The sequence below is a fragment of the Callithrix jacchus genome, chromosome 4 (genome assembly GCF_049354715.1).
Source record: "Callithrix jacchus isolate 240 chromosome 4, calJac240_pri, whole genome shotgun sequence".
Classification (NCBI taxonomy): domain Eukaryota; kingdom Metazoa; phylum Chordata; class Mammalia; order Primates; family Cebidae; genus Callithrix; species Callithrix jacchus.
Genome location: NC_133505.1, coordinates 114,456,271 through 114,469,496, shown reverse-complemented (window position 1 = coordinate 114,469,496; position 13,226 = coordinate 114,456,271). Strand labels below are relative to the sequence as shown.

Below are 13,226 nucleotides of genomic sequence, written 5' to 3'. Positions count from 1 at the left end.
TGCCACAATCTCTCTCTGCCTGACTCTTCATTCCTGCCTCCTGTGACTGGGGATGGAGGACTGCCCACCTGACTAGTTGCTCCCTCCCTGTCCAGCATCTGTAAATAATCAATCTTTGAACTTACTTTTTATTGTAGTGGTGTACTGATTTGCACCTTCCATCTGAAGAACCAGGGTCTGCCCCAGGAAGGATTTTCCTGGGATGCCAAGGACACAATATAGGCTCCCAGTGCCAGAGCAATGGTCAGACAGGCATAAACTGGACACAGGTCAGACAAGAGCCACAAAATTATCTGCCAGTATAAACAAGCTTCTTGTGTGAAGGAACCCCTGGTCACGGGTAAGACAACCAGTCATTAGGCCATCCTCCAGGTGAAAGAAGTATCCTGTGAAAGGCACATTATAAACACTTGTGTCCAGCTCCCTGCATTCCCTATTAGGGCAGAGTTACCAGCTGCTCTGGTGCTAGAACCCAGTTTAGATGGGGACTCTCAGAACAGAAGGACTACTCTGTGCACAAAGAATGCCCAGTGCAAAGGCTCTGCTTGTTTGTTATAAATTGTATGGATGGTGCAGATCAAAGTGCTGGTACAGCAACATTTTGGAGTATATTTCCCTCTCTTGAATTTTAGGGGAGGGGGATAAGTAGAGATTTGAACTTGTGATCATCTAATTTTGGTGTACTGAAGAAGCTTCGTTAAGACCTGTGGAAGATAGTTCAGGATACCGAAACTAGCAGAGATCACTTCTTCCCTTAGGGGGCACACTCTTGCCCTTCTATTTTCACTTTCTCTGGCTCTTCCAATACTGGGTAGATGCAAATATCGGCCTTTTCTTGCATGCAGCAGTAAGCTCCAAGATTCCAGTTTGGAATTGTAAAGGAAATGAAAGAGCAAGGCTATTAACATTTTGCATTCTAGGACATTCAGGCCAAACTTGCTCAGGGGAATAGGGTCTCCCATGTTGTCAACTCTAACAAATAAGAATGCTACATTATGCAATAATTGGGAATGAAAAAAAAAAAACATGCTACACTAAAATTTGGGATAAAAGGAAAGCAATCAATTTGGCATTGTCTTGTTTTGTCATCTCTGTGCATGTTTTCTTCAGAGCCCTGTGGGAAATAAGTAGTTGGTATAATGACCAACCACTAACTGTGGTTCCTAAATCTATGAAGAAAATAGGATTGGGAATGGTAGGGAGCAACGAACGAGGCTGAACCTGTAAGACAGAAGGTCAGAGAGGAAGCAGAAGTGTTTGAGCAAGGAAAATGACACTATCTTATTATATAACAGAATATTTTCCCGTTAGAGTACAAACCCTTTTAAGCTGGGTTTTCTGTTTCCTATGGCCAAAAGCATTCCTAGTATATATGACATCTTTCTCTTCCTGGGCTTTAGTTCATTGGTTAATTCTCCTTCCACTGGAGGTAACAGATTTCATATTAAGGAAAGTGACATTTCCTCATAGTTCTTCTTACCAATGTTTATGCTATCTTTTACAGATCATAGGGAAATACCTCTCAAAATAGCAGATAGGAGCAAAACATGAATTGAATAGTTCTACTGTCATTAAGACTGTTTGCAAGAAATAGGCACCAGAGATCCAGCTGAAGAAAAGAGATTTACTTGAAACTCCAGGATGGGGACAATACTGATGGGACCTTATGGGAACTGGAGCTGGGGATTGGCTTTGAATTGGAGGTTGCTCTGGAGAGTTCAGCAGCTGTCTAGGGATCACCCTAGTACTCCTTCCCATAAAGTGATTCAATTACTTTCTATATCTCTTTGTTTCTGTTTCATTACTAAGAGGAGCTTCGCTCTGTGACATTTAGTTCAAATTCATGAGAGACGGGCTGTGACTGACCCATTCTCCAAGCCACACCACACAAGTCCAAGATTGCTGACAAGCCTGTGGATTAGCTACTCATAGATCAGCTGTCCTGGCATGGTCTATTTAGCCATGGGACAGATAGGGCCCTGTCCTGTGATAGGAAATAAGGGCCTTCAAGGCAACTGAGATGAATGAGTCAATTAATGAATAAATATCAAAGCAATCTGCACAGGGCAGGCAGTAACAGGCATCTCTATCACATCTGCTTTCTCTACATCAGCAAGCAACATTTTATAAGAGCCTGTCTCCCCGGGATCTCTCTTATACTCAATATGTAATCTGAAAAGTCCTTTTTGTGACCTGCATTTCTTTTGCAAGACTCAGCTCATTTGAAACATTAGTGTCCTGATAGTGGTTTTTGTTTCCTTCTTTCTATCTACATATCAACCTTTGGAAATCTGAATCCAATGGAGTATGTCAGTACAACCAGGTTTTTGGTAGGACTTCACTATCAAGGTGGCATCATGACTCTTGTAAGCCCTAGGAACTTTTACTTTCATGACTCCCATCCTCAATTAAAAAAACATTACAGCTATGTTGGTATAAGGACAAATCTAATACAAAATAGATAGATACAGGATGGAGTCATTATTGTTATATTCATTTATGTCTTCAAATTTTAAAAGAAATTAAAATATTTTCTTGATCCCTCAAAGTATCATGAGCCCTTGACATTGTGCCTGCTGCACGACTGGGCAAGGTGCCCTGCTTGCTCTGTATCTTCTCTAGGATGCTTTGCAGAGCCAGATTTTCATAGCATCCTACCCTTCTTAGTTTTGCCTTCCAATAATGCTTATGCATTTAAAAAAATGCCAATCACTTCTCTGAAAGTTTTGAAATCTACATTTTTTAAGTTAAGGGTAATGATTTTTACATGATACCTAGGAAATTCTAATGCCTTTATCTCTCTCATCTCTAGATGGAGATACCAACTATTTTACAGAATTACATGAGATAAGGATGTAAAAATGCATTGTAAACTATGGATCATTTTACAAGGCCGAGTATTAATATACCTCTTAAAAATTAATTTCAATACATTAACCAAAAATGTAACTATGGGCCGGGCGCGGTGGCTCACGCCTATAATCCCAGCACTTTGGGAGGCCGAGGCGGGTGGATCACGAGGTCAAGTGATCGAGACCATCCTGGTTAACAAGGTGAAACCCCATCTCTACTAAAAATACAAAAGTTAGTTGGGCATGGTGGCGCACGCCTGTAGTCCCAGCTACTCGGGAGGCTGAGGCAGGAGAATTGCTTGAACCCAGGAGGCAGAGGTTGTGGTGAGCCAAGATCGTGCCATTGCACTCCAGTCTGGGTAACAACAGCAAAACTCCGTCTCAAAAAAAAAAAAAATGTAACCATGCCAGTTCAGTTTTATTTAGAGATATTTTGGTTAAAAGGCTAGTAATAGAAAATCAAGAGAAATAGCTCCTATTGATTCATCGCTGACTTTTGTTCTTGAAAGCAGCATAACTGTTACCTCAGAGCTTTTTCAAACAACTCAGTGAGGTCCTTTTTCTGCAAAACATTGATGTGGTTAGTATGCCTCTTCAGAGTAGCAGGAGAGCATCTGTTCTTTTCCACAAAGCCTTTCCTTGGAAGACCTTTGCAGTTCTAAATACAAAAGTGAGTCCAGTCTGTCTTAATATGACTGAAGAAAGAAAGCAGCAAAGATCCCTCTTGCCCAGATGGTTTAGTGTAACAGCATTGCTGGGGAAAATTCTTTCTCCTCCATCATAAATCTAGACTATTGTTAGGTATGTGTACCTGCTGCTAAAGGAGACAGTCATGCATGATTTGGGATAAAAGCATCTTGGCCATAGCATCTTCCCACTAATCCAGATTATAAAACACAGAATAACAGGAAATAACTCACCACCAATTTAAATGCATAATTTCAGGGAATCCTAAAACTAAGAGAAACTTTAAAAGTTCAACTAAGGCAATTCCCTCCCTTTATCACAGATATGTATGTTGTGAGGCTTAAATGAGATAAATCACTTGTTCTTTATATAACACTTTTTAAAAATACTCAAACATCTTTAAAGACTGTTTTATAGTAATTACATTATCTTTGTGGTATAGGGGAGATGTACAGTCATCAACCAAAATTTAGAGGTGTGCAGACTTTTTCTATAAAAGACTGAATAGCAAATATTTTAGGCTTTGCAAGCCACATAGGGTCTCTGTTGTGCTTTCATCTTTCTTCTTCTTCTTCTTTCAGCTACCTTTAAAAATATAAAAAACTTGGCTGGGCATCATGGCTCATGCCTGTAATTTTAGCACTTTGGGAGGCTGAAGCTGGAGGATCACTTGAGGTCAGGAGTTTGAGATGAGGCTGGGAAACATAGAGAGTCCTAATCTCTACAAAATTTGTTTTAAAAATTTGCTGGATATGGTGCTTGAGCCTATAGTTCCAGCTACTCAGGAAGCTGAGGCAGGAGGCTGAACCCAGAAGTCTGAGGTTATAATGAGCTATGATTATGACACTGCACTCCAGCCTGGGCCTGGGTGACAGAGCAAGACCCTCTCTCTTAAAATATGTGTGTGTGTGTGTGTGTGTGTGTGTGTGTGTGTGTGCATGCACATGCGCATGCATAGGTACGTGTGTGTGTGTATAAACTCTTCTTTTCTCATTAACCATAAAAAATCAGGCAGGTCAGACTTGCCCTGTGCAGCTGTGCAGATTGTCATTTGCCAGCTCCTGAACTAGATAGTAAAATTGAAGCAGTAAGAGATAATGTGTCGAATCACCTTATAAAACAATGACAAAATCAGAAGCAAAATTTAAATCTTCATACCTCATTCAATATACCATTCAACATCTATGAAAAATCTCTACTTTACCTGAAATTCATCAAAACATAAGAGACATGCTTCTTCACTGATTTCTTCAGCTATGGGAGCTATTGGGTCATAGGATTTAGCCATGAATCCTGGTTTCCTTTTTGGCAAACTTTGTTTAAGGCGATGTATTCCTTAAATGGATGAAATTAAACACAGATAAAATATATTAGAACATTTTAGATAATTATAACATAATTTTCAAATCTCTAAATGAAACTTTAGTATGGACATAAAATTAGGTCAAATTCCACATATAATCAAATTTGATTATTGAAATTGTTTGCATTTTCTTATCTCAAAATAAGTTGTTCAGATATTATTATGCTCTTATAGTTGTAGGAAAACTTCAAAGTCATTCCATTTCTACTCTTCAATCATTTCAGAAATGACAAGGTAATAGACAAGTGACTAGATGCATCAACACAGCCATCTTAGTCCTGTATTTTGAGAATGAGAGCAGAGGATGTGATCCTGCCCAAGTAGTGCATGTTATGTCTGGCATATGGAATTGGAATGCACCCTTGTCTCTAGCCTAATACACTAACCCCAGTCCACTTCATTCATTATGTGTGTACTAAATGCTGCAAGTATTAGAGGAAAAACACAAATGATTCCTGCTCTGGGGGGATTATAGTGCAGCTGGTAGACAAATCCTGCAAACATGAAATAACGTAAGATCACTAGCAAAGCAATAAAGTTTACATGCATACTCAAACTGAATGCCTACATGCTGAGGTAACACAGAGTAAAGGACCTAATCAAGAATCACTTCTTTAAACAGGTGCATTTTTAACATTTTTTATTGACCCTTAGTAGAAACAGAAAATGTCTGAGCTTGATATAGCAATCTCTGTTCTCTGATTTGAAAGTATTAACTTGGTCTTAAGGACCAACTCTGGACACATTACTGACTGTTTCAACATAGCACAAAACAAATGGAAGCAAACAAAATCTCACTGCAAGCAAAAATCTAATTTTTAAAAAGAGTATATGTTCATTCAATGAAGAAAACCATTTTGTAGTGTTTCCCCACTAAAAAATCACTTCTTTAGATGATTGCTTACTTTTGTGCACATCTAGCATGAAACCATGAAAATGAACCCGTTTTTTCCTCTTCATTTCCACATAAGCATAAAACATGTCCATCACCATTGTTTTTCCTGTACCTTAAAAATAAAAAATTTTAAAAAAATTAAGAATACTATTAAACAGTATGTACTGATTGCTGTAATGATGGTTCATTAGCTTTGAGATAATGAAACCACGCTCTTCCTCTGGGAAGCTGAAGACTATGTCACTTCTTTAGAAGGGGGATTTTACTTTGTATATTAAACTAGCTAAAAATAAACTATTGATATTAATATTTTCTGTTAAAATTCTGTTTTTAGGAAATACAACATTTAATTAATATTACAGGGGCTATTTCCCCCTGAAAACTATTTTCATAAACTGGCAAGATTTAGTCTTCTCTTCTAAAAGACACTAGCATAAATAAAATAACTTAATTAATTAAATATTTATTTGGTCATTACTATGCATGAGGAACTGTTTTAGGCACTATGAGAAAATTCAAAAATGAAAAAGAAGAAAAGGGGCTGGGAATGGTGACTCACAACTGTAAACCCAGCCCTTTGGGAGGCTAAAGTGGAAGGGTTGCCTGAGCCCACGAGTTCAAGACCAGCCTGGGCAACACAGTGAGAACCCACCACATAAAATAAAAAAAGAAGAAGAAGAAGAAAAGAGAAGAAAGGTGAAAAATAAAGATTAGTATCTAACATAAATATTGAAAAGGAATCATATATGTAGATTAGAGCTGGAGAACTGCCAATTAGAACACTTCCATTTTTTGAAAACTGAGAATATAGATCTCTCGAAATAAGGCCTACTTGAGGAAATTCTGATACAGTCAATCCTTATAATTAAATTATCTAATTTTTAACACTCTAAAACTTTTAATCACTACAATTGCATTAGTACAGTAGAACCCTCTTATCTGAGAATTCAGTTATGCAAAGCCCATAATCAACCACAGTCCAAAAATATTGAATAAAAAATTCCAGAAATAAACAATTCCTAAGTATTAAATTATGCAGCTATCCTGAGTAGCACAAAGAGACCTCACACCATCCCATTCCATCCCACCCAAGACATAAATTATACCTCTGTCTAGCATATCCACACTATATTCACCACCCGCCTGTTAGTTACTTAGTGGCCTTCTCTGTTAAAAACATAGATATACGGGGTTCAGTACTATGTGAGGTTTGAGGCATCCACTGGAACTATCCTCTGTGAATAAAGGGAAACTACTATAATTGAATAGCCAACAGCCTGAGAATTTAATGCGGGTATGGACAAAATGCCTTAATCCCTCACAGAAAGTCTAGGGCTTTTGGGTCAGTGACCCAAGCTCAGTTTGTACCTAGCGTTCCTCAGTAAGCCAGGCCAGCATGTGCTGGTCCAGTCTTACATCCTCCCTACTTCCCTGTCTCCCACCACCACAAGATTACTTCCTGTCTAGTAATTCCTTTGCAATTACTAGAATCCAAAGGCACTTCAGGAAATAAGAATATCTGAGTCCTATCTTTTGGGTTTCCTCCATGCCACAAGATGACACTGGGTCCATGCCATTTGAATGTCAGAGTATTTTTGCATATGAACAAACCATTCACCAGACTTTTTTTTAATGAAAAAGTCACTTTGATGGAAAGTAATTTATTGCAAAAATATTCAGTACAGTATCTCTTGATATAGTGTTTGGCAGTAGATTTTAAATAATTGTATTTACCCAGAAGAGTTAATAAAGTTTCAGATTCTTATGCATGCAGCGTAGTATACTTACAGATTCAGAATAAAGTCATGAATTATATAACCAAAAATGTATTCACTAATCATTAGGGTAAAGCAAATTAAAACTACAAGATATCATTTCACAAACAGTAGAATGTCTATTACAAAAAAAAAAGAAAATAAGAAGTGTCAGCAAGGACATATAAAAATTGGAACCCTGTGCACTGTTGGTGGGAATAATAATGGTACTGTCACTGTGAAAAACAGTATGGTAATCCTGCAAAAAATTAAACACAGGCTGAATGCAATGGTTCACACCTATAATTTCAGCATGTTGGGAGGCCAAGGAGGGAGAATCGCTTGGAGTTCAAGACCAGCCTGGGCAACATAGCAGGATCTCATCTCTATCAAAAATTTTAAAACTTAGCCAAGTGTGGTGGCACATGCCTGTAGTCCCAGCTACTTGGGAGGCTGAAATTGGAGGATTGTTTGAGCCCAGGAGTTCATGGTTGCAGTGAGCTATGATCGTGCTACTGCACTCTAGCCTGGGCAACAGAGAGAGACTTTGTGTCCAAATAAAAAAAAAAATTAAACATAGTATAACCATAGGATCCAGCAATTCCACTTCTGAGTGTATGCACAAAATAACTGAAAGCAGGGATTCAGAAACTTATACTTCAATATTCACAATAGTCAAAAGATGGAAAAACCCAAACATCCATTAATGGATGAATGAAAAAACAAAAAGTGGTATACACATAAAATGATACAATTGGCCCTCTGTATCTATTTCCACATTCCCAGATTCAACCAAGAGTGGATCAAAAATATTTTTAAAACAAAAAATAATGTAAGGAACATGCACAGTGGCTCACGCCTAAAATCCCAGCACCTTGGGAGTCTGAGGCAGGCAGATCACTTGACCCCAGGAGCTTGAGAACAGCCTGGGTCACATGCCAAAATCCCGTCTCTACAAAAACAATATGAAAATTAGCTGGGCATGATGGTACATGCCTGTAGTTCCAGCTACTCAAAACGCTGAGGCAGAAAGAAGATCCAAGATGGCTGACTAGGAGCAGCTCAGGATTGCAGCTCCGAGTGAAAGCGCAGAAGGTGAGTAGATGCCACATTTCCAAACAGATTTTTATTGCCTACAGACCAGGAGATTCCCAGGTGGAGGAGCCCCACAGGTTGCCAGCGTGGCTGTTTTGGCCAGAGTGGCTGTTTGCCGGCGCCCCAGTGCAGCAACTAGACAGAAAATTAACAAGGATATCCAGGACTTGAACTCAGACCTGGAACAAGCAAACCTAAAAGACATTTACAGAACTCTCTACCCCAAATCCACAGCATATATATTCTTCTCAGCACCACATCACAACTACTCTAAAATTGACCACATAATTGGAAGTAAATCACTCCTCAGCAAATGTAAAAGAACTGAAATCATAACAAACAGTCTCTCAGACCACAGTGCAATCAAGTTCGAACTCAGAATTCAGAAACTAACTCAGAACTGCACAGCTTCATGGAAACTGAACAACTGGCTCTTGAATGTTGACTGGATAAACAATGAAATGAAGGCAGAAATAAAGATGTTCTTCGAAACCAACGAGAATGAATACACAACATACTAGACTCTAGGGACACATTTAAAGCAATCTCTAGAGGAAAGTATATAGCAATAAGTGCCCACATGAGAAGAAAGGAGAAATCCAAAATTGACACCCTATCATCAAAATTGAAAGAGCTAGAGGAGCAAGTTCAAAAAAACTCAAACCCTAGCAGAAGACAAGAAATAACTAAGATCAGAGCAGAACTGAAGGAGACAGAGATACAAAAAACCCTTCAAAAAAAATCAAATCCAGGAGCTGGTTTTTCGAAAAGATCAACAAAATAGACCACTAGCCAGATTAATAAAGAAGAAAAGAGAGAATAACCAAATAGAGGCAATAAGAAACGATAATGGGAATATCACCACAGATTCCACAGAAATTCAAACCATCATCAGAGATTATTACAAACAACTCTATATGCACATAAACGAGTAAACCTGGAAGAAATGGATAAATTCCTGGACACTTGCCTCCTCCCAAGCCTAAACCAGGAAGAAGTCGAAACCCTGAATAGACCGATAACAAGGTCTGAAGTTGAGGCAGCAATTAAGAGCCTACCACCCAAAAAAAGCCCAGGTCCAGATGGGTTCACAGCTGAATTCTACCAGACATACAAAGAGGAGCTGGTACCATTCCTTCTGAAACTATTCCAAATAATCCAAAAACAGGGAATCCTTCCCAAATCATTTTATGAGACCAACATCATCCTGATACCAAAACCCGGCAGAGACTCAACAAGAAAGGAAAACTTCAGGCCAATATCCATGATGAACATAGATGCAAAAATCTTCAATAAAATGCGGCAAGCCAATTGCAACAGAGCATCGAAAAGCTTATCCATCATGATCTAGTAGGATTCATCCTGGGAATGCAAGGCTGGTTCAAGATACACAAGTCTATAAACATAATTCACCACATAAACAGAACCACAGACAAAAACCACATGATTATCTCAATTGATGCAGAGAAGGCCTTTGACAAAATTCAACAGCCCTGTATGCTGAAAACCCTCAATAAACTAGGTATTGATGGAACGTAGCTCAAAATAATAAAAGCTATTTATGACAAACCAACAGCCAATATCATACTGAATGGGCAAAAACTGGAAGCATTCCCTTTTAAATCTGGCACTAGATAAGGATGCCCTCTCTCACCACTCCTATTCAATATAGTACTGGAAGTTCTAGCCAGAGCAATCAGGCAAGAAAAAGAAATGAAGGGTGTTCAAATACGAAAGGAGTAAGCCAAATAGTCTCTATTTGCAGATGACATGATTATATACCTAGAAGACCCCATCGTCTCAGCCCAAAATCTCCTGAAACTGATAAGCAACTTCAGCAAAGTTTCAGGATACAAAATCAATGTGCAAAAATCACAAGCATTCCTATACACCAATAACAGACTTAAAGAGAGCTAAAACAAGAACAAACTGCCATTCACAATTGCTACAAAGAGAATAAAATACCTAGGAATACAACTAACAAGGAATGTAAAGGACTTCTTCAAGGAGAACTACAAACCACTGCTCAACGAAATAAGAGAGGACACAAACAGATGGAGAAACATTCCATGTTCATGATTAGGAAGAATCAATATCATGAAAATGGCCATACTGCCCAAAGTAATTTACAGATTCAGTGCTATCCCCATCAAGCTACCAATGACCTTCTTCACAAACTGGAAAAAACCACCATGAACTTCATATGGAACCAAAAGAGAGCCCACATAGCCAAGTCAATTCTAAGCAAAAAGAACAAAGTGGGAAGCATCACGCTACTGGACTTCAAACTCTACTACAAGGCTACAGTAATCAAAACAGCATGGTACTGGCACCAAAACAGAGATATAGACCAATGGAACAGAACAGAGGCCTCGGAGGCAACACAACTTATCTACAACCATACAATCTTTGATAAACCTGACAAAAACAAGCAATGGGGAAAGGATTCCCTGTTTAATAAATGGTGTTGGGAAAACTGGCTAGCCATGTGCAGAAAGTAGAAACTGGACCCCTTCCTGACACCTTACACTAAAATTAACTTCAGATGGATTAAAGACTTAAGCATAAGACCTAACACCATAAAAACCCTAGAAGAAAATCTAGGCTAAACCATTCAGGACATAGGAGTAGGCAAGGACTTCATGACCAAAACACCAAAAGCATTGGCAACAAAAGCCAAAATAGACAAATGGGACCTAATCAAACTCCACAGCTTCTGCACGGCAAAACAAACAGTCACTAAAGTGAATCGGCAACTAACAGAACAGGAAAAAATTTTTGCAGTTTACCCATCTGACAAAGGGCTGATATCCAGAATTTACAAAGAACTCAAACAGATTTACAAGAAAAAAACAAACAAGCCCATTCAAAAGTGGGTGAAGAATATGAACAGACACTTTACAAAGAAGACATACATGAGGCCAACAAACATATGAAAAAATGCTTATCATCACTGGTCATTAGATAAATGCAAATCAAAACTACATTGAGATGCCATCTCATGCCAGTTAGAATGGCGATCATTAAAAAATCTGGAAACAACAGATGCTGGAGGGGATGTGGAGAAATAGAAACACTTTTAAACTGTTGTTGGGAGTGTAAATTAGTTCAACCATTGTGGAAGACAGTGTGACAATTCCTCAAGGACCTAGAAATAGAAATTCCATTTGACCCAGCAATCCCTTTACTGGGTAATAATCCAAAGGATTATACTGGGTGAATCGAAAGGATTATAAATCGTTCTACTATAAGGACACATGCACACGGATGTTCATTGCAGCACAGTTTACCACAACAAAAACCTGGAACTAACCCAAATGCCCATTGATGATAGACTGGACAGGGAAAATGTGGCACATATACACCATGGAATATTATGCAGCCATCAAAAACGATGAGTTCCTGTCCTTTGTAGAGACATGAATGAACCTGGAAACCATCATTCTCAGCAAACTGACACAAAAACAGAAAATCAAACACCACATGTTCTCACTCATAGGAGGGTGCTGAGCAATGAGAACACATGGACACAGGGAGGGGAGCACTACACACTGGGGTCTGTTGGGGGAAATAGGGGAGGGACAGTAGGGGGTGGGGAGTTGGGGAGAGATAGCATGGGGAGAAATGCCAGATACAGGTGAAGGGGAGGAAGGCAGCAAATGACACTGCCACGTGTGTACCTATGCAACAATCTTGCATGTTCTTCACATGTACCCCAAAACCTAAAATGCAATTTAAAAAAATTAGTATATAAAAATCTAAAAAAAAAAGCTGAGGCAGGAGGATTGCTTAAGCCTGGGAGGTGGAGGTTGCAGTGTGCTGAGAAACCAGCCACTATACTCCAGGATCTGGGTGACAGAGCAAGACCCTGCTTCAAAATAATAATAACCATCATCATCATAATATAAACAAAAACAATATAGTATAATAACTATTACAACATTTATGTAACATTTACATTGTTATAAGTAATCTAGATGATTTAAAGTATACAGGACAACATGCAAAGTTTTTATGACTTGAGCTTCCTCAAATTTTGGTATCCAAGGGGATCTTGAAACCAATCCCCCATGCATACCAAGTATATTATTCCGCCATAAAAAGGAATCCAATTCATATGTAATACACAATAATATAAATGAAACTTAAAGATATTTTGCTAAGTGAAATAATCCAGACCCAAAGTACAAATATTGTATGATTCCATTTATGTAAGGTACTGGAGAATAATCAAATTCATAAAGACAGAAAGTAGAATGGTGGTTGCCAGGACCAGAGGAGTCAGCGGGTGGGATGTGGAAAACATGGGAGAGAGGCAGAATAGGAAGTTATTGTTTAATGGACAAAAAGTTTCCGTTTGGGAAGATAAAAATGGTTCTGAAGATGAGATGAATGGTGGTAATGATTGTACAACAATGTGAACAGACTTAATGATACTGAATTATACACTGAAAATGTTTAAAAGGGTAAATTTTATGTGTTTTGCCATAGTAAAAGCAATTGAATATATTTTTAAAACCTATAGTTAATATGCTTATTTGTAAAAGACTAAACACTGTTCCCTATAATTTGACACAAAG

At 38.5% G+C, this 13,226-nt stretch overlaps 1 protein-coding gene across 5 annotated transcripts in view; it reads right to left on the bottom strand.

Annotated features, from left to right (window-relative positions):
- AFG1L (AFG1 like ATPase) overlaps window positions 1-13,226 on the bottom strand; it is a 251,443-nt gene that overhangs the window by 170,951 nt on the left and 67,266 nt on the right. For 3 of the 5 annotated variants that reach the window (XM_054254317.2, XM_002746932.7, XM_078369901.1), the window contains 2 exons: window positions 5,808-5,909; window positions 4,744-4,874 (listed from right to left, as the gene is read on the bottom strand). In XM_054254317.2, coding sequence (XP_054110292.1) covers window positions 4,744-4,874; window positions 5,808-5,909 — 233 coding nt within the window. The remainder of the gene's footprint in view (window positions 1-4,743; window positions 4,875-5,807; window positions 5,910-13,226) is intronic. The other 2 variants (XM_078369902.1, XM_008994868.5) reach the window with 1 other exon arrangement.